This window comes from Colletotrichum paranaense (genome assembly GCF_030867605.1).
Source record: "Colletotrichum paranaense strain IMI 384185 chromosome Unknown Scaffold_19.1, whole genome shotgun sequence".
NCBI lineage: Eukaryota > Fungi > Ascomycota > Sordariomycetes > Glomerellales > Glomerellaceae > Colletotrichum > Colletotrichum paranaense.
Window position 1 is genome coordinate 49,828 of NW_026848977.1, and position 20,883 is coordinate 70,710.

General features: G+C 49.9%; 8 protein-coding genes across 8 annotated transcripts; 3 read left to right on the plus strand and 5 right to left on the minus strand.

Moving 5' to 3' along the window:
• Nucleotides 1-319: 319 nt before the first annotated feature.
• CPAR01_15310 (cutinase transcription factor 1 alpha) lies at nucleotides 320-2,428 on the plus strand (the record flags this gene model as incomplete). The annotated part of the gene is made up of 1 exon (XM_060499559.1): nucleotides 320-2,428. The coding sequence occupies one exon, from the start codon at nucleotides 320-322 to the stop codon at nucleotides 2,426-2,428; it is 2,109 nt and encodes a 702-aa protein (XP_060341559.1).
• A 294-nt stretch (nucleotides 2,429-2,722) lies between these two features.
• Nucleotides 2,723-3,988, minus strand: CPAR01_15311 (serine/threonine protein kinase; the record flags this gene model as incomplete). The annotated part of the gene is made up of 2 exons (XM_060499560.1): nucleotides 2,723-3,421; nucleotides 3,494-3,988. 2 exons carry the CDS (start codon nucleotides 3,986-3,988, stop codon nucleotides 2,723-2,725), a joined length of 1,194 nt encoding a protein of 397 aa, XP_060341560.1.
• A 332-nt stretch (nucleotides 3,989-4,320) lies between these two features.
• CPAR01_15312 (uncharacterized protein) lies at nucleotides 4,321-5,475 on the minus strand (the record flags this gene model as incomplete). The annotated part of the gene is made up of 1 exon (XM_060499561.1): nucleotides 4,321-5,475. One exon carries the CDS (start codon nucleotides 5,473-5,475, stop codon nucleotides 4,321-4,323), a length of 1,155 nt encoding a protein of 384 aa, XP_060341561.1.
• A 1,829-nt stretch (nucleotides 5,476-7,304) lies between these two features.
• CPAR01_15313 (serine/threonine protein kinase) lies at nucleotides 7,305-11,679 on the minus strand (the record flags this gene model as incomplete). Its single annotated transcript, XM_060499562.1, has 6 exons — nucleotides 7,305-8,034; nucleotides 8,091-8,856; nucleotides 8,925-9,264; nucleotides 9,642-10,751; nucleotides 10,804-11,489; nucleotides 11,628-11,679. The coding sequence occupies 6 exons, from the start codon at nucleotides 11,677-11,679 to the stop codon at nucleotides 7,305-7,307; spliced, it is 3,684 nt and encodes a 1,227-aa protein (XP_060341562.1).
• A 1,649-nt stretch (nucleotides 11,680-13,328) lies between these two features.
• Nucleotides 13,329-15,994, plus strand: CPAR01_15314 (glutamine synthetase; the record flags this gene model as incomplete). Its single annotated transcript, XM_060499563.1, has 2 exons — nucleotides 13,329-14,456; nucleotides 14,510-15,994. 2 exons carry the CDS (start codon nucleotides 13,329-13,331, stop codon nucleotides 15,992-15,994), a joined length of 2,613 nt encoding a protein of 870 aa, XP_060341563.1.
• A 99-nt stretch (nucleotides 15,995-16,093) lies between these two features.
• Nucleotides 16,094-16,735, minus strand: CPAR01_15315 (uncharacterized protein; the record flags this gene model as incomplete). Its single annotated transcript, XM_060499564.1, has 1 exon — nucleotides 16,094-16,735. The coding sequence occupies one exon, from the start codon at nucleotides 16,733-16,735 to the stop codon at nucleotides 16,094-16,096; it is 642 nt and encodes a 213-aa protein (XP_060341564.1).
• A 1,241-nt stretch (nucleotides 16,736-17,976) lies between these two features.
• Nucleotides 17,977-19,611, plus strand: CPAR01_15316 (amidohydrolase ytcJ-like protein; the record flags this gene model as incomplete). The annotated part of the gene is made up of 1 exon (XM_060499565.1): nucleotides 17,977-19,611. The coding sequence occupies one exon, from the start codon at nucleotides 17,977-17,979 to the stop codon at nucleotides 19,609-19,611; it is 1,635 nt and encodes a 544-aa protein (XP_060341565.1).
• A 168-nt stretch (nucleotides 19,612-19,779) lies between these two features.
• CPAR01_15317 (DJ-1/PfpI family protein) lies at nucleotides 19,780-20,643 on the minus strand (the record flags this gene model as incomplete). Its single annotated transcript, XM_060499566.1, has 2 exons — nucleotides 19,780-20,426; nucleotides 20,505-20,643. 2 exons carry the CDS (start codon nucleotides 20,641-20,643, stop codon nucleotides 19,780-19,782), a joined length of 786 nt encoding a protein of 261 aa, XP_060341566.1.
• Nucleotides 20,644-20,883: the final 240 nt, after the last annotated feature.

Genomic DNA, 20,883 nt, shown 5'->3' on the forward strand with positions numbered 1-20,883 from the left:
CAAGCGAGCAAGCATGGATGGGGCCTGGAATGGATCGGTTATGTAACTCCATAAAACCGAATTGCAGGCGTAGTGATGTCATTGGCGCATTCAGATCCCCGCACTCGGCTGAACCCATAAATCAGTCTCGGCTACATGACTACCTGCACACTTCGAACATCTTCGGACAACATCTCATGAGAGCCCAAATCCTACTGGGGACATCTCGGGGGTACCTACCTAAGCATGAGAGGAAACGAGCGTGGCTTTATACTTGGCGACTCTTCGCGGCTAAATACATTCGCGCCCGGAAAGACTCGTTGCCCTTCGGCTGGCGGGTATGACAAACCTCCGCAGGAGAGCGCGCCAGGCATGTCAGGCTTGTAATGCGCGACGCGTCAAGTGTAATGTAACCGAGCAAAGACCTTGTCGCAATTGCACAACAGCCGACACGCCTTGTGAGCTCCGTGAGTCGAGACGGGGCAAGCATCCTCGCCCATCACGGCGAAACGCAAAGCCAGACAACCAAGGCGGGCTAGATCAGGCTGGTTCCTCACCTTCTTTTATCGATACAAGTGTTCTTGATGAGTCAGTGGCGACTGGGAACGATGAGCACTTTGCCGCATCTCAAGCACTTGCCGATCTTGCAAGATATCGGGATGTAGAAGGCTTGGGCGATCAGACATGCATCACAGTGCAGCCTCAGTCACCTTTAATAGCACCAAACAACGGACAGGAAGACGACAGCTCGGTGTTCCTCGGCGAGTCATCCTCAATACGTTATGTCACCAACAGCAATCCAACGCCGCCAACAGCCGGTACATCACCACCAGAAAACCTAAGGTTTCTGCATGCCGTTCCTCACGCTGTAAGAGCTGAGAACTTACTGCCGGAATGGGAAGTAGAGCGCAGAAAGTCGAGGATTAGTTCTCTAAAAGCAGAAGGCGCCTTTTCATTTCCACCTGTGCCAGCCGTGGAAATGTTGCTTAAGGCGTACTTCCAATGGTTCCACCCATGCTTCCCTGTTGTGGATGAGGTAGATGTTTGGACGAGCTTTAAGGATGGCACCTTATCCCCTTTGCTCCTACACGCGATCCTCTTCATAGCTGTCATTCACTGCAAGGAAGATGATCTACCAGCCATTGGACTCGGAGGCCGTCATGTTGCCAAGTGGGTGTTCTACAATCGCGCAAAGGACATTTACGACGTCGAGTTTGAGCCAAAAAAGTTCACAGTCGCCCAAGCTTTGTTTCTTATGAGCTTTTGGAGAGCTGGATTGCTCCTAGAGAAGGACGCCCGGCACTGGCTTGGCGCAGCCATCAGTCTTGCTCAGACGAAGGCGCTCCACCGATCCTCGAGATCCGCTGTAACCGAGAAGAGGACCGAGAGACTTTCTAGACGCTTGTGGTGGGCCATCTATGTCCGCGAAAGGCAGTGTGCTGCAGCATTGGGCCTGCCAAACCGGATTCGAGACGAAGATTGTGATATTGAGCCGTTAGAGCAACTTGATTTCGAGCGTGCGTTTGACTCGACGTTGCCGATTCACAAAGCCCAAGAGTATATCGCATATTTCATCAGCATTGCTCAACTCTCTAGAGTACTGGGGAAGATCGTTCATAGCGGATACCTCCCCAGCAAGTCACTATCCCCGAATGATCGGTCTCAAATGAGAGACGACCTCGTGAGATGGAGACAGCAACTTCCTGCAGTCATGTCCCTCGCCAACAACGAATTTGATGATGCGGCGGGCTTTCATGCCAGTATGTTGCATCTGGCATACAACAACCTCCTCATCCTATTGTACAGATCAGGTTGCATTGGCAGTGCTGAAGAAAGTCAAGAAGTCGACGGGCAGATCGCCCTCCAGGCTGCAGCAAGGAACTCCCGCATCATCGAGGATATGCTGCTGGAGGGGGATCTGCGTCACGGGCAAATTCACGTCATAACGAACCTCTTCAACACGCTTTGTATTCATACTGTTCATCTTCGTTCTTCAAATGGTGCCGGAAGGGCCATCATTGAGCACAGAGCGAAAGTTTGTCTTTTGGGCCTGCAAGAGCTACAAAAAACGTGGGAGGTTAGGATGTGGGTGCTGCAGTTATTTTTTCAGTATCTGGATCGATCTACGGCGGCGCGATTACGGATGCAGGATGATATCTCTTTCGTATCTGGACTTGACAGTGTGCAGGATGTCAATACCAATACGACGGTGATGGGTGGCCTCAACCATGGCTCGGCTGAGCATAATGGGGAGGATGGACTCGATACACTACTAGCGTCTGAACCTCCATGGTCATGGTCCACCGAAGAAGCCAATCAATTCCTGTTCACACAGATCGAGAATGACTTCGCTTTCGGCGAGGGAGGCATATTGGATTGGAATACTGGCACACCGGCTACCAATTTGCCATCAGTTGATAGTAACTCGCCGACAACTGTGGGCTTCTGAATACAACGTGTCAGATGTTCTTGGAGAGAATTCCGTTTGCAAAAGACCAGTGCATATGACAAAGCTTGCACACCCGGTTAATATGGTGAACTACATCAGAATCAATAGGCTTTATCATACTTCCGCAAGCTATATTCGTCTTTAGGTCTCTGAAACTAAATGAGTTGTTGCCTCTGCAGGTGGCTTTTCCATCCACTATGTATCTGTCAATGCAATGGCTTCTCTACGCCGTTGAGCTGGTGTTTCTTCACTTGACATGCCTTCACAGGCATCCTTCTACCTTAGGACCAAGTTCTACCTTAGGACCAAATTTTGTTCGGGTGCATCAAAACAATCTTCAGCCGATTGACTAGAGAATGGGGATGTGTCTGGTGTACTTGCAAAACTTGATGCCGCCTCCGACACACTCATGATCGATTGTGTGGAATCTTCTGTACTAAAGGACAACAACCTCGCCGATCTCGAAACACCCTTTCTATCAGAGGCCAGCATGGAAATAGGTTTGGTGGCTGAACGCGAGAAGTAAGACGATTGCACTGGAGAGCCCACTGGCTTGACTGGCGGTCGTTTCATCCGGTCCTTTGTTGGGGATAGCTTATACTCTCTACTGCTGACGGCAGCTGCTGGTGAAAGAGATAACGATCTATCCCTCCGGTCGGACTTGTCAGGAGTGCCAGGTGAACTCGGTATTTTGCCCTCCTGCTCTCCGGTGTCAGTCACAATCTGGCAAATGTTATCGGGCTGATCACATACAGCAGGAGATTCCACAGATATACAGGGGAATCTCAATGGATCGGACACGCCATGAGTCCCACTGGTCGCATAAGCTGCGTCACGTTTGCTCTTCCGGATCAACTCGTTAATTACAGGCTGTATCCTCGAGCAAGCCCATCTCTCTTTAGCATCTGGCATAAGCATTGTGTACTGAATAAGGTTCAGCATTTCATGCACGGGCTCAGCACAGCTCTTTTGTTGATGCAGGTCATCAATCCACTAACAATATTTAGTAAGACCGCGGAAGGCATACATCACTAGGAGAGCGACGGCTTCGTTGGGACTACTTACATCAGTGACGGATGTCTTTACATCAGCTGTCGAGGGTGCATCATCTTTACTTGGATTGAAGTTGAAAAACTTATCCTCAAGAAGAATCCTCGATCCAGTATGCGATCCATCTTCTTGGAGTCGAGAGTCTGTAAAATCTTTCTGTGTTCGGTCGTGGCCGACAAGAAACCACGATACGAATTCGAGGAAGACGCAACCCAGGGACCAGATATCATACCTCTGCGATATTGTTCTTTTCAGATCCACATCGGGAGGCCGATAAGATCCTGAGAAACCCTTGACTGCGTCATAAGCGACTTTGGACCTGGAATCGGCAGTGTTGAATCGAGTTAACCCAAAATCAGATATTACAAGAAAGTTGCGACGCGACTCTTCGTATTTCTTGAACCAAAGAATGTTTTCTGGCTTGATGTCGCCATGCCGACCCCAGTGTTTGTTGTCAAGCAAGACATTTGGGTCGTTAGGAACAGGGGCGTAGTTGTCTTCTTTGGACATAGTCCTCAGATTATGAATTCTTCGAAGGGCGCGGACAAGGCCTAAACATTGGCTTAGAAACCAGACAACCTCAGCTTTGCTCCCTGGGTTGGCGATGGTTTTGCTCCAAAATTCCCTCAAATTACCATCCGCCCAAGGAAAGACCAGATAGTAAGATTGGCCATATTTATATGTGAGCTGAAGCTGGATCAAATGGTCAGGGTCTGGACCTCTTGATCCCACTCCTAGTCTTTCAAAAAGCTCCACTTCTCTCGCATACTCTTCATGAGTTTCAAGATGAAGCTGCTTGACTGCGAAATGCCGGAGGACTTTCCCTCGTTCCTGAGGAGGAATTAGAAAACAAGTGCAGTTGTAAGAGGAGGGTTGTGACTTGCCTTGGATGTAGTGTCGCGACTGTAATGAGCGTGGTGGATTCTGACTTTTCTAACGCTTCCATAGCCGCCAATTTGAACTAGGTCGTATTCCTGGAATGGTAGGATTGTTTTTGATGTAATATCGTAGTAGTGCACGTCATCGCCTGGAAGTTTGAAAAAAGGTGTGCAAATTGTCTCCTGGCACTGAACAAAATTGTTGATGTGCTTGGTACGCCAATGGTTCAAACAACTCAAGACCGTACCGTCCTTCTTTTGAAGTTGGATGACAGGTTTGTGACGCAAATTCCGTTTTATTTCTAGCGGCAAAACGCTGTCATCGATGTCGTGTTTAATGAAGTCTTCGATCAGCTTCACTTGCTCCATCAAAATCAAGATAGCAAATATCTTTCGTCGCTGGGGCTGGGCCTTGACCTCATCTGGCTTGCCGCTGATACTGGAGACCCAGCTGTTGATGACTTTGGGCTTGAAGTGAGGGAATGCATGCCCCAAAAGCCGTTGTACGGCCGTCGGAGTTACGATGCGGCGGAGTGCATCGAGAGGCAGAAAGCCTTTATCTTCCGAGGCTGAAGTTATGCTGGCGGCAAACATGGCGTCGCTCATGGTTTGAACATCGGCGTCATCGTTGGTATTGTCCTGAGGCCGTAGTGCAGGATGATGAGAATGTAATGCCTGAGTCCCAATACAATCATTCGCCATCTCTGATGACTCCCACTCAATGTAATCTGAATGACCCATATCCTGCACAGGCACGATACTAAGGAAGCTGCAGTTTGAGGCTCCAGCATCGGATGAACAGCCTCCAAATGATCCTAGGTTCCGATTTCCTTCGTTGATGAGCGGCAAGTTCCCTGCAACTTCTTCGTGACGCGTTTCAGTAAAGTCTTCGTCGGTGACACTGATACGCCATGAGAAGAGCAAATCGCTTTGACTAGCATCTTTTGTCCCCACTTCTGAGTTTTGGGAAGTCGAAACGGAGTGTCCGAGCTGAGGTGCCTGAATTTGATTCGACGATGTTATTCCGGTCGTTGGTCCGTTTGAAATCGGGGATTCGGCGATGGGTTCGGCGATGCCCAAAAGCTCCCGATCGATGCCTGCTCGCTTTGTGGGATCCATCCTCAATGGTATCTCAAGGCGGACAAGCTATTGGAAGTGGAACAATCAAGTTAACGTGACCAAATTGGAATCTGTCTCGTAAAATGAGTGCAGGGCCTATGCTGATGACCTTGAGATGGCAGCTAGCAGACAGCTGAACAAATCATGTGCGAATATCATTGCTGATGGTTGAGTTAACAAGCAGGTAATATTAGGTAGACCAGATGTTGGTGCCAGACCCCGCAGCTTCCATTTCACTAGTCGCCTTCAGCGACGCTGGGATTTTAATTACCATACACCACATGCCCATTCCCGTACCAATATGGTGGTGTAACTGAGACATTTCGATCGACCAAAGCGGGCGGAAAGGCACTGCCCTATTTGCCGTGATACTTGGGCTCCCTGTTGTGCTCTCTTCTCGTAGCCTACCTCGAGTTGCATCGGTAATAGCCAATTAGCAGATGTGATGCTACACCACCTTTTCTCATGTCACCGAAACTGTTAGAAGCTAAGCCCCCCACAGGTATCCGGAAAGCCTAAGAGGCGTCTAAGGGAAGTCTTACGCAGCGGGGGGCTTGGGGCTGAGCGTCAAGGTGGTTCGCCATAGGCTGCAAATGGGACCAACACCACATCACTCGATCTTACTTGGCTTACCTGGGCAACTGCTGCTTGCAGCCACTCATATATCGTTGAGACTATGATTCAGGAATCACCGAGGCCATACCTCCGGTCTTTCTTGATCAGGTCAGGCTATGCCAGCTGAGGTTAGCAAATGAGAGCATAGCCCCAGCGCCTCCGTCAGGCAACTTTCCGAATTTGATGTGTCTATTTCAGTCGCAATGACACCGCTAGCCGCCTGACGTGGCGGTATTTACACATGTCTAAGGCTGGGAGATTGGGCTGTTCTCGGTATCTCTATCTGTGTTTCTGAATGTTGTTTTGAGCGTCTAGATTTAAACACAACAACCGCTCACTGAAGCTTGCGATCTAGAAGCCAGCAAAGAACAGCACCAGCCTTGGATACACTGCTCAGTGATACAATGCCGCAATACGCATCTGTCAAGGATTTTGAATCAGGTCACTACAATCAGCAAGAACCTGTAGAACTACAAATTCACTCGAATCTCACGAGCTCTTCTCAATTGCTACGGGCGCTAGAAAGACGACTACCCAGCGGCAGTTATACTGTAGAGATGCGGCATAACATATACACGGTGCGAGTCGATAGTCAGAAAGCTCCGTCCGAAAGCTTGATGCTGAAAGCAAGTAATTACCGACTGTAGGATTACTCTGGTATGTGAAGCCGGCAGATGAAGTCCATGACTGCAAAGCTCTAAGGAAGCGGATGCTGATTCTTCATATCATTAGTACATGTATGATTCATGAATGTTAGATCTATGAGCATTTGATTCTAAGAGATGGGCGAAAGCGATATGGGGCAGCGCAAACTGCGCGAGCTGGACACTCGCAACTATTGAGAACACGGGCTAGACTGCCTAACAGAAAGGACAAATGATTCCAGCATGGATTCAGCAGAAATCGAATTGGATGGAATTCAAAGGACTGAAATATCTTACCTAATTCACACCAAGAATGTAATGGCAGCCGTCGTCATCGACATCAGTCATTTGATGCCACGGCCAAGTCTCTCGATTCGTATTTTCAAGATCGCCTCTTCACAGTGCACGAATATTGATGCACAACACACAGTGATGACCAGCTAAAAGTCAAATGCTCGTTTGATAGGAATAAGGTCACCTGAAAAGTGATCCGGAAGAAAACAGGTAACATCTCACTTTGGCATTAAATTCATGAAACCAGGAGATTTCACGTCAAGAATTCTTAGAAACCTACTGCACCTCAACGTTGAGCTGCGGCTCTCGCAGTAGGATGTGCTCAGCCAGTAATCTTCCTACGCCAACGCGCTCATATCGACCACCTTGTTCTCCAGATAGCCTCACAATGACAAGAACATAATGTTCTGGCTCCCGGGTCAAACCCTCCGTCTTCTCCTTCCCAATGACAATGGATCTCAACTGATCTATCGTATGCAGCTTTGACTCATCGAATCTTACTCTTTTGAGGAGTTCGATGGCATCCAAGCTGATACGGCTAGCAACGCCACGAAGGAGAGGAATCTCACTGCCCTCAGAGACTTCCCAATGAGTTTTCTTCCCGCTGTCGGTGTTGAAAGGCGTAACAATATCTTTGGTCCAGTTGATATGTTCGAAGGGAGCCTCTAGATAGGCTATCGGGCCTTGATATGCCATCCAGGACCAGGAGGGGACTCGCCTACCTGGAGGGTATGAGATTCTATCGAGTGACGCATCAAGAGCTTTCTGCCAAAGGAGACTTCGTTGAAGGTATTCGTCGAAAATTCCAAATCCTCCTTTGGTAACAAAGTCCTTGACCAGTCTCTCTTCCAGACCCTTGATTCCAATGGACCGATCGCTCGGTACTGTGAATGCGAGCCGGGAATACATCTGATAGAGGGTTTGGAATGTCACAATTCGGCCTCCCTTGAAGTACTCTAAGGCTGATTTAGGGAAATCGGAGTCCCCGAGAAGTGCAGCTTGTCGGCTTGTTGCACCAATGTCAGCTATTAGACCTCCAAGAGCCAAAGATCTGGGACTTACTTAGAAAGCTTCATTAAAGTCTCACAATGAACGCCCTTTCCGCATTCCCAATACACCTGAGATGCTGTGAAGTGAAGTGTTCGGCGCGATAATGCCCTCTCTTGTAACACCCATCCGCGCTGGTTGAGCACAGCTTGTTCGACATCTTGGTGAAAGTCGTCAATCGACTTGCGCACAAAGGTAAAGCCACTGTCGGGTCCCTCCAATGTTACGAATGGATGTTTTGCTTTCTGTCGCAAGAAGCCTTCAGCCGAAGAAGACGCTGCTGTGGCTGCGATAGTGACATAAGCAGAGCTGAAGACATGCTCCATGCGCGTGGCCTCAAAGGCCCAATCCTGCTTATCGTTCTGTACAATGCAGAGTGAATCAATCCATAGGTAGCGTAGTCCCAACGCTCTCGTGATTTTGACCGCGTCTTGAAAACTCTTTGGAAGAATGCCGAAGTCAATCCGCTTGCGAAAGACATCGATATTCTCCTTCAGGGTGCGAACTTGAGCTTGAGAATTCGCTCCCCAGCAGTGGCTCAGGGCAGTGTATCGTTCGAGTGGAAGAAACTTCCCTTCGCAGAGATGAATAGTAGAATTCGGGTCTGTTCCAACATCAAGGACGCGAGTGGGTAGCTCGGTACGATCATCGACGCCATGACTGTGTTGTTCGTCACACACGCGCAGCCATTCGTTCAGCAGAACATATTGCTCAGGGGAGCCTGTTTCCGGTAGGGTAGGAAAGCCGATCTGTGCATGTGGCGGTATAGAGCCGCCAGTCGCTATTGTTGTTTCCAGTAAGCAGGCATGTTCGACCAACAATGTGAACGAAGTTGCACCCGATGCTTACCTGGGCTGACATAAAGACTCAAAATGGTGGGACCATCAGGATCAATCTTCAACGACGAGCCTTCTCTTCGACACTTCAATTCACCGCCATCTTCTATGCCAAGCATTTCAGCACTTCGAACTAGGATGGCGCACAGCTCGCAAGCCTGAGATCTGGATTTGAGATCTCTAAGTCGTTCACAAATAAGAAACATCGGCGTCCAGATATTGTACCCCTTGCAATTACTGCATAGTGTGGAACCTTGTGGGGTCGGGAGGGGCGATGCGGATTTGTGATAGAATTCACTAGCGAAATGGCTATCACTCTGCAACTCCCACACATCTCGGAAGTTGTCGAGTTGCTGATGAGAATTAGCGGGAGCAAAATGGCTAGAGCAGGAGTTTCTGATAAGGCTTACGCGCTACATAAGGGACTGTTAACTACAAATCGCTTCAAGTAGGTCAAAGAGACTTACCATCTATCACAGTGTCAAAAGTGAGTCAATTTGACTTATTAGCAATACCTGAAGGCAAATATCAAGGACTATGATGTCAACTAGAAGTAGCTTACGTTCTGGGACGACTCGAGTTAGTACAGAATATACCGAGAGACCGCACATTTTTCAAAGTGAAATCAACCATCACAAAGATCTCACACTCACATACTGTGCACGAAGTATCTCATTAGCATCAATTCTTATGGAGACTGCTATATAGTATCATGCCAGGGTTTTCTTACTTCTTGAGCATTCGGAATCGGAACTTGCATGTTGACATCGCCTAGTTCAGCAACGGGTTCAACAATCATAGGAGTGTCTGGTATGGGCATGTTTGGTGCGATCCCTAGAAGCGCAGGCTGTAGGTTTTGACTTGTTGTTGCGCGACCTGGGAGAGGTCGTTGACCAGGAACTTCCAGCTTAGAGCGCCTGTGTTCAGCGGGGACTGCGCTAGTGCTGATGCGATCCCATAGAGTAGAATCCAGCAAATAGTTTTCCTGTGCTTTAGCTTGTTCAAAAATACTCCTCAGCCTTTCGTACAGCTCTGTAGAGTTTGTCCGACCATCGACTTCAGGTACTAGCATGTTCAAGTCAATTAGCTCCAGTACGTCTTTGAGCGCAGTGCTCGATGTAATGTCGCTTCGCAGAAGGTCCTTCGACATGCGAGAAATCCACCCCTTGACCTCGCGATGCTGATGGTAGCCTTCATCATCTTTGCTCCAGAATTTCTCTTCGATACTGGCCCTGTTGAAGGCCTTAAGTTTGCTGTTCCCATAGAGCACCCAGATGAGAAACTCAAGAAAGACGCAGCCCAGTGACCACACATCGTAGAGTCGGGAGATCTGCTCAGTAAGCCCGAACTCCGGAGGCTCATAACGGACAGTGCCGGTCATGGTATTCGTCGGCTGGTTTCGATCTCTGGTAGCCTCGAGATGGAATCTAGCGAGCCCTACATCGGCGACTCTGAGAACACCCTTGCCGTCAGTCTCAAGGAAATGAAGAATATTCTCGGGCTTCAGATCTCCGTGTCGGCAGTTCCTTTCGTGCAAGGCACTGATGGATCCGCAGATTCCCTGCAGTTGCCGTAGAACCCAAAGAACAAGATGAGGGTCCCTGACGGGCACAGGTCGCAATTTTTCTTGGGAGCTCCAGAATTCTTTCAGGTTGCCACCCTCCCCCCAAGGGAAAAGAAAGCCCCTGAGATCACCTCTTCGATATGCCGCCAAGGGCTTAATGAGATGAGGGTTGTCGACATTGCGTATGGTCTCCAGAATATCCGCCTCTTTCTCATAGTAAGAATCCATCCCAATTCTCATTTCCTTTGAGGCGACACGAATCTTCTTTCCTGTAATCTGTATCAATTGTAAGCTACTAAAGCACATCTTGACGGGGCAAGATCTTTACCATCGGCAGGACCTTCTGATGTGCATCATGAATCACCACTTCAAACACGGAACTGAAAAACCCCGCCTTTTGGTGGTTGATCTTTATGATAAAAGGAAGAGGACAACTAGAGTGCAGATTGTGACGAAAGGAATTGGCAGTGAAGACTGGCGCAAGAAATTGCCACTGACTGTGAAAGAAACTGTCAAGAGCGGCCTTCCGGCGACTTGCGAATAAAGGCCACCTTTTGCCGCCTCCGATGCTCTCCATACAGTACCCAGTCGTATTAGGGTTCTTCACGACCTTGACGGGCAAGTCGTCGTCATGAAACTTTTGAGGAGCATCGGCTAGATCTTGAAGTCGCTTCAGATCATCGCAAACAACCAGAGTAAGAAATAGCCGCCTAGCAGGTTGATTCGGGTTCGTGACGTAGGCTACGAGGGATGATAGTTGATCACTTGCCACATACGCCTCGAGCTCTTCCTCGACAATACTCCTAGATGTCAAGGTATCGATAATGTCGGCTGGCAGAAAATCTTTGTCATCCTCGGTCTTACAAAGGTCCCGGTTGATTCTGTCCTCAAGTGAATCATCGCTAAGAGAGGAGCTGAGAGGAGAAGAAGCTGCTTCGGGTGAGTGCGTTTGGTTTGTCTCTGATGAGACATGACCATCAGTGCTCGTAGAGGGGTCCGTGCGCAGAGATCCTTCTGCTCGACTTGGTAATCAGCATTGAACAAATCCTTGTCAACAAGTACGTTTGTATCAGATGTCAACTTTTTACGGTGACCCTGGGCAAAGCTTGATTTCCGGGACACAGTCCTGAGTCCATCCAACAGGGCACTCACTTCCATCTGACATTATTACGGAGCTTTCTACAGTGTCTTCTGGATGCGCCATCTTACTCGAACGCCTTCTTGTGCGACTTTCTGATCGAGGCAATCCGTATTGGGGTTTCTAATTGTACGGGTCAGCCTCAATTCAACGCATGTGCTCTTCAAATCGGGCGTAAGCTAAAAGGTCGACTCACCGGCGAAGCGAAGTAGTGCACAAATAGTAGGAGGAGGATTGTACAAGATATAGGCCAAGCGAAGTATTCGGTAGCTTCAAGGATACTGTTACCAGACATTTTTTGAGTTGAAGTCAGAACCCAATCGAGTCGGGGATTGCAGTGCGGGGGCGGCGAGTAACATAATGGTCTTATGCCGGTTTTTACTACGGCCGGACGCGTACGGCTAAGCTATCTGCAAACTTGCAAGAAAGTGGCCAGCAAGACAGGCGTCCGGTTGTGATAAGACATGGTCGCCATGCAGAAGCTGAATAGAGTGGCTGTTCCTAGTGGCAACTGGCGCAGCGTCTGAGGTAGGTATCAGCAGCAAGGCTCGGTGCAGGGGTTTCGGCACGAGAGTGCTGATCTCGAGTCTTTCGAGGCGCGATATCTGAAAATTTTGGTCATCCTTGAAGCAGGCTGCTGGTGGATCGGGTCGGATGCAAGCAGGTGGTCTCACTCGATTCTTGGGGACAGTAGACTTCAGTCTCCGGTTGGTCAGCCTGATATGAATGTCCTAGAGTGTCCTGCAGGCGATATGTCCCGCCGCTTTGTGGCACGCCGACTTATGCGAGATTTCGTCCAGCCTGCCTGAAATACCATTTCGTTGGACTCTGCTAGCTCCGAAAGCCTGCATGTGAGTAGGCGCCGAGGTTCCGTGCGTTGGGGAACACAAACATCTAGGTATCTTGCGCGCTCCTCGGCGACGGTTGAGAAAAGTGACATTTCAAATCTCCATTATTGTTAATAATGAGGGAGAGTTCATGCCGGTTACCGGGGCCGGCCCGAAGTTTACTCGACAGCAGAACCCCGCCGAACGGCTCGGGACTCCGGCGGGCCTGTGCAGTACGTTCAAGTGCTTTAGGTACCTACACGACCTTGGAATCAATCATATAATAAAAAACTTCAAGGCTGTCGAAAATCCATCGACATCAGCGATGCTCACAATGAGTGCGAAATGGCATCGTTAACACAAATGGCTACGGCAGTCTTTCTAACATGACCTTGAACATCATCTTCGCAGCTTTCTTAACATGGACTTCTGGCGGATTCGTCTTATTATCGACCCTAGCTGACACCTAGCATCCGTTGATTGCGGGGTATAAAGCTTATTGAACCGACGAACACCACTACACGTTCCAGCCCGTGACGTCGGCCAGTTTACATCTACGAATGGGCGAGATGGGGCTGGGTTGTTTCCCCTCGCGATCTATCCAAAGGGAGGCGAGGATTCCCGAAGCTGTGAGACATGGAACCTCCTATCGGCATAGCACGGCAGCGGCAGCGATAAGATCTCACGTCATTTCACAGCCTGATCACCTACCTACCCCTCCCTCCCTTTTCCGCCAGCTGCATCTTCACATCTACGCAACCAAATTACCAGGCCGAAAGCCATCTCGTTTGGGGACTAAATCCATCAACTTGCGGTTGAAAGGCTGTCATAATTCCTTTTCAACCTAAGCTATAATCCTGACCTCTCTGGTGGTCTTTCTCCGCGAAGATGGATCCCGCGAAGCTTACTGGTCAGGCACTCCTCACCCACACCATTCAGACGACGCCCATCATCGACAACCATGCGCATCCTCTTCTAGATCTCGATGCAATTGGCCGCTACCCTCTTCTATCAATCACCACTGAAGCTCACGGCGATGCAATCCACGCCTCACTGACCAGTTTGGCCCATTTGCGCGCCGTCAAACAGCTCTCCAAGATCCTTCGATGCGAGCCGAGCTGGGAAGCCGTCGTGAATGCTATTGAGGCGAAACGCATCGAGGATTATGATGCCTGGGTCTCGGAATGCCTTAATGGAATTGAATCAGTTCTGGTCGATGATGGTTTAGATGGCGAGAATGCGGTCTATCCTTACACGTACTTCAGCGACCTTACACGCAGCCCCGCTAAGAGGATTGTGCGCATCGAGAAGATTGCGGCAGACATTATCAATAACCATCTCCCCACGGATGAGCATGCTCCAAGAACAGCCAAAGACGCCGGGTCTGTGTTTGAAAAGGCATTGAAAGCGTTCGATCACAGTATTGTGGAGTCCATAGCCGATCCGGAAGTCGTTGGCTTCAAGTCCGTGATTTGCTACCGCACTGGCTTGGGTATTCCCAGGAGACCTGACGCTGCTGCGGCTCGCAAGGTATTTGAGGAGATCCATGAGACACATACTAAAGGCACTGACAAGGCATTCACACGCGTCAATCACCGTGGGCTTAATGAGTACCTGGTGCACAGATTGGCTTGTCTCATCAGGAATGCTTCAGGCTCTGGCAAGAAGCCAATTCAATTTCACACTGGCCTCGGCGACAACGACATCACTCTCACTTCCGCTTCCCCATCACATCTACAAGACTTCATTCGCCAGTATCCCACAGTTCCCATCGTACTCCTGCATGCTAGCTATCCCTTCATGAGAGAGGCCGGATACTTGGCGTCTGTGTATGCCAATGTCTACACTGATATTGGCGAGATATTTCCGTTCCTGAGCAGAGATGGCCAGGAAACTGCCGTGCGGCAGGTCCTAGAGTTGTGTCCCTGGTCTAAGATATTGTGGAGCACTGATGGGCATTGGTTCCCAGAAACTTACCTTCTCGCCGTCCTTCAAGTGCGGGAGGTCTTGGAAAAGGTCAATAATATGATACGCCGCTTCTTCTTTCCGTCCAGGCTGACATGATCCAGGTCTTGTCTGAATATTCTCGCAAGGGACACATGACCTGGCGGGAAGCAACTCAACTCGTCAAAGACATCCTCTTCAACAACTCCAACCGTGTGTACCATCTCGGACTAGAGTTCAGCTTCGATGAAACAATTGCGAACCCGAGAAGACTGTCAGGACGAAGCGATCTTGACATCCTCGAAGCTTTCCTGGATGGAAAAAAGCCACCTCAATACCTGCGCATCTACTGGAATGACCTGACAGCAACACCACGAGTTCGCGCAATACCAATGCGCAAAGTTCTCTCTGTAATGAACGAAGACGGTGACTTCTCCATTAGTATCACAAAAGCAAGTCTCGGACTGTTGCAGAACGACCACGTGGTCCCAGGGGCATCTGGCACCGGAGAGTACCGTCTACATCCCGACTTCACCTCACTTCAGGAGGGTCCCAGAGAAGGTCATATCAGCGTCTTTGGCGATTTCAGAGAGTATGACGGCTCTGCTGTAACCTTCTGCCCGCGATCCTTACTGCAAAGGGTGATCGAGATAGCTGCCCGACATGGGTTGACCTTCAGTCTCGGATTTGAGATTGAGCTGGTTCTCCTCGAGCGCGTGGATAACTCTTTCGAAAAGTACAAAACTCTAAGCAATGACGGTCACGCATGGTCTACCTCCCGCATGATGGATCACCCTGTCTTCGCCAAAGTCATTGAGAAGGCTGTGGCCGAGCTAGACGCAGACGGCATCTACATCGAACAAGTGCACCCTGAGAGTGCGGCCGGCCAGTTCGAAGTCATCCTTCCCCAGGCACCTCCCCTCGAAGCAGTCGACACATTGCTTTACGTCCGTGAAGTCATCTCAAGCATCGCCGCCGCAGAAGGCTACAGGATGACTCTTCACCCCAAACCATATCCAACAGCTTGCGGTACCGCAGCTCATGTGCACATGTCAATTAACTCCGCTGCAGGCTCAAAGCCAGAGACGTACAACCCATTTTATGCCGGGATCTTGAGGCACCTTCGCGCGATCACGGCCTTCACATACAGCAACCCTGTCAGCTACGAGAGAGTTCAAGATGGCTGCTGGGCCGGCGGTCGTTGGGTTACGTGGGGCACCCAGAACAGAGAGACGCCGCTGCGCAAGATTGAGAACAGCCATTGGGAGGTTAAGTGTATGGACGGCATCGCAAATCCGTACCTCGCACTCGCTGCACTCCTGGGCGCAGGCACACACGGTGTCATCGAAGGCGAGAAGATGACCTGGGGCGATTGCGAGGTGGACCCTGCGTCTTTGACGCCGAATGACCGGAAAGAGCTGGGCGTCGAGCAGATGCTTCCCTCAGGTCTGCCAGAGGCGCTCAAAGCTCTCCGCGCGGACGGTGTCATGAACGAGCTGCTTGGTGAGGACTTGATAGAGAGATACATCACAGTTAAGGAGGAGGAAATGAGGAACCTGGAGGCTATTAGTAGTGATGACCGCCGACAGTGGATCTTGGAGCGATACTAGGACAACATCTCGACCAAACTGGAGCCGATGACCAAAATTATCTTATCTGGGTGCCTACCTACATACTTTGAATGAAATAAAAATACTAAGTATACTTCGTTACTTGCTCTCTTTGATGATGGTCTGCAAAGCTTTGACATACTCATCAACCTCCTTAGCCCCGATGAGAGTGAGATCCCTCCGACGGCCCTCAAACATGATATACGGTACCGAATCAACGCCATCCATGGCGGCCATCCGAATCATGTTTCTCGTTTCCATCTTCCCTTCACTTTCATCGTCCACAACCGCCTTCGCCTCCGTCTCCGGAATACCGGCTTCGACGCACGCCTCGATCAGCACGTCCTTGGAGTTTTGATCTTGCTCGCGTTCGAAGTAGCGGCTATACAACGCGTCAACTAGTCGATTTGCAGTCTCTGCATTCTTGCCTTCCTGAAAGTGCTGGATGATTCGATGCGATGGAAGCGTGTTGGACATCGTGCCCCCAAAGGAAAAGTTGATGCCGGCTGCAGATCCGAGGGCCCCCATTGTCGCTTCGAAAACTTCTTGCTTTTGATCAGAGGCATCATGCTTTGCTGTTGTGTACCAGTGCCGCTTGTCCTGCGGCTCTGAAGGGAAGTCCGGATAGAGCTGGTACGGACGGAAGACCAAGGTGAAGGAAACATCTTTGCCATTGGGGCTAGCTGCGACTTGGTCGAGAGCCTCCGCCAATCTGCCTACGGTCAGATCGCTAAATCGCATCCATGTTTGTGATTGAATACCTCTTCTTAGCAATGTATGTCCTTTCCCCGAAGTCAACTTTCGCTCGTGGTAAAAAATCAGACTGTGATGGAATCAGACGCTCACCAGGGACAAACCGTATCCAAAGTAAATGTGATCTGTGACTGATACATATTTCGAAAGTTGGGAGAATCAACGGTGTAAAGATTGATTTTTACTTTTACATTCGTAATCAATTCGTCTTTGATACTTGGAGTATGCTTGAAGACGCCGGTAATGACGGTTGCTTGAATATCGGTTGGTCACGACCCCGCACCTGTGACCTCCTCTTCCTTACTCAGGTCGCGTTCACGTGGCCGGGGGATCGACCGAAGTCACATAGAGATTGCATATAAGTTGGGGCTGGACGTAAATCTTTCTAGAAATGACTTGACCGATACCTTTGTCATTCAAAATTTTCCTACATCTATGTTGTCCGCTTCCCCTTGGATTGTTCCATGCGTTTCAATTCTGACTCAATCGCGCCTTCTCATTGGGTCTTAAGCGTCTGTTCCTTCTTGCTCAAAATGCAGGCTCAGACAGCCCGACGAAAGTAGAAGGAAGGTCGATCTATCAAGTAGCAAGTCATACTTATTCTCAAATATCTCTATGACAATCGATGACAATCGACGACAATCGACGACTCGATAAGTGAGAGCCATGATGAGTTGGGGGAATCAGGGCAAAGAAGCTGATTGCGGAAGCCAACGGAGCGCGGTCTTCCTCTAACCGCGCTATGAACGATGCTATCTAGTTTGACTGGGAAGGAAAGTCGAGGAGAGGTCTTGCCCCGCTTTTTGACTATTCGGGAGCTAAAATGGGGTATGAGAGCTGAGTGAACTGGGAAGTAAAGTCGTGACGAGCGCTAAATGACGAAAACCCACTTTGATTTCTGTTGACAAGATCTTTTCTCGGAATCATTAGCAACTCAAGATAAGTAGTATTGAGCACCTGAGGCTTAGCTGAGACTATAAGAATAAGCAAGGGCTCCGAAAACGTGACGAGACTTGGAATTAGTTTTACCTGCATCAAAACAACTTACATGCAGATTTGCGGACAAGAAGTAAACGATTGAAGCCTCAAGCTTCCTCTTTGTACGTTATCATCAGTACCTTTGAAGGTCTCACTAAGACAACTCACAGCGACGATTTTTGTTAAGTGAAACTAGCAACTATAATCTACCTCAAAATTCACTTGGGATTAAGAATTTTTGTGTGGTTGTAATGTTTGCAGGGTCATTCTTTCACAATGGCAGAGTCCTCGTCAACGCCGGGACAGGACTCAATGCCGAAGCAACTTTCGTCGATAGCCTCTTGGTAATAGATAAGAAGATTGCAGCTATCGGAACTCGGAAAGAAATAGAACCATCAGACTTAACGGGGTTCAAGGTCCATGACCTGCAACATCGTACAGTCCTTCCCGGCTTCATCGACGGCCATATGCACCTCCTCCTACTAGGGCAATCTCTTCGGAAACTCGACTTATCAAATTGCAAAACGTTAGACGACATCCGATCCAGCATTAGGTCATACGCCAAGGCAAACCCGAATCTACCAACAATTCTCTGCAAAGGATGGAGGCACTCGATGACTCCGAATGGGGTCTCGGCCGCTTTACTCGATGATATTGATCCCCGCCCAATCTTTGTCGATGCGAGCTCGTTGCATTCATCCTGGTGTAATCATGCAGCTCTGAAAGAGCTTGGAGTCGCCGACGCGCCGGATCCGGCTGGCGGACGCATCCATCGCGATGAGCATGGGAGGCCATCTGGTGTTCTCGATGAAGGCGCAATGATGTCCATCATCTGGCCGTACCAAGCTTCCTCATCCCCCAAAGAAGAGCGTATCAAGGCTATCATCGCTGCGGTGAAGGAATATAATGCGGCAGGATATACCGGCGTGGTGGAGATGGCAATGGATGAGGAAGCCTGGGACGCGATCATCACCATTCGGGATACCCAGCCAGATTTCCCGATCCATGTAGCCGCGTACTGGCTGATCAAGCCAACAACGGATCATCATGCCAACTCCCGTCAAGTTCGTCGCGCCATTGAGCTGAGCCAAGTTTACAACTCCACCACTAGCCCGGACTTTCGTATTGTCGGTATCAAAGTGATATGCGACGGCATTATCGATGCTTGCACGGCGTTTCTCTCGGAACCTTACGCACCGGCAGGCAAGCCCCCACCAATCTGGGAACCGGAGTATCTGGACCCCGTTGTTAAGGAAGCAAATGATGGTGGTCTCCAAGTCGCACTGCACGCCATCGGAGATGCGGCGGTTAGAATGGCAATCGACGCCATCGAGAAGCACACCACCCCCGGCCGCCGCCACCGCATTGAACATCTAGAACTTGTGTCACCAGAAGATGCAGTTCGCTTAGGCAGATTGGGTCTCACAGCCTCTATCCAACCAGTCCATTCGGACCCGGCTGTCCTCACTGAATGGCCCCGCCTGATCGGAGAAGATCGTTGTCATCGAGCATTTGCCTACCGCGAATTCGCCGACTCGGGGGCTTTGATGGCTATCGGCAGTGATAGTCCGACCTCGCCGTGGGCACCGATGGAGAATTTATACGTTGCGGCTTCGAGACGGTCTGCAAGAGATCCAAAATTCACCGGGACTTTCAACGAGCACTTCCGTCTTGGACTATGTGAGTCTATTACAGCCGCTACTTGGGGCGCTGCTAGCAGTGTGTTTGATGAGAAACGTACGGGGAGCCTTGCGGCTGGGAAGTGCGCTGACTTCATTGTGGTTGATATGGAGTGGGATGAGAAGAGCTTGTTGCAAGCCCAAGTGGAGGAGACTTGGTTTGGCGGCCGGAAAGTCTGGGATATCTGGGATCCAGTGTCGTCTTAGATCGCCTCGGTTTAATTTGAAACCATCCAGGTCTTAACTGGCCTCCAGGACGATTATGGACACAGCGCCAATAACGCGGAGAAAACAATGAAGGACATCTAGAGATCAGAGCCATTGAAAATGGCCTGCACAATACCCATCTATGAACACCACGCATATCTATACACCTTACTTTGATGACCCCCACAAGTCAGCAAACGGATCCCAGCTTGGGTCCTCAACAGGCGTATACTCCATTCTGTTGGCGATGTTTTTTGCAACATCCTTCCCATACACGGCTCCGATCCACGCAAATGCCAGATCGATGCCTGCACTAATGCCCGAAGACGTCCACACATTCCCATCCTGCACCCACCTTGCCTTGTGAATCCAGTTAACCTGCGGCCGCAGCGCAATCGTCTGGTCCCACGAGAGCTTATTCGTCGTCGCCCTCCGCCCATCTAGCACGCCCGCCCGTGCCGCGACTCCGGCGCCGGTACAGACGGTCAGTAAGTACTGCAGCGAGTCGAAGCGCTCCTTGACAAAGTCGATTGCGGTGCTGATGCCCGGGTTCCGAGTCCCCTGCCCGCCGGGGACGATGAGGACGTCAAGGGGCGGGGCGGTCTGAAATGTGTGTGTTGGGACGACGCTCTCGCAGAAGTTTGAGATGTGGCTAGCGTCCTTGACCCTTGTTGGCACCGGGTCTAGGGTATCTGCAATGATGTAGAGGTTCATTTTGTATGAGCCTGATAGCATGTTGAGGGCGTCCAGGGGCCCGAAGACGTCAAGGGACTGAAAGGCTGGGAAGAGTACGAGGCCAAAGTTGACGGGTTTGCCTGGATTGAGTCAGAACAGAGTAGCTAAAGACGCATTCGATTCTGTGAGACACTGGCTCACTGATGCTCACGACTCACCATCAGCGGCGCGCTCGCCATCTTGAGCCATTGGAAAGCCTTGGCTGAACCTTCTGACGCAAGTCGAAGGAGTTATGAATGCTGTAGAGGGCCTTCTAAAGATCACTGATGTGGCAAGGTTGCGACTTCTAGTGAACATGCTTGTTCAGTGTTGAAAACCGTTTATCAAAACGCCAGAACAACGAGGGGCAGCGCTGGGACCCCGCGATTCAGGCGTTGCTCATTTATCTCTAGCTACGTAGGCGGAAGACCGATGACCGCGCTCGGAGATCGGTAAGACTGTTTACGTAAGGGATCACTTTTGAGGGAGAGATTATGCGGGGATTATTAGTAAAATAACTGGGAAAAGATCCCTTCTGAATCGCGTCATCTTCCTTAG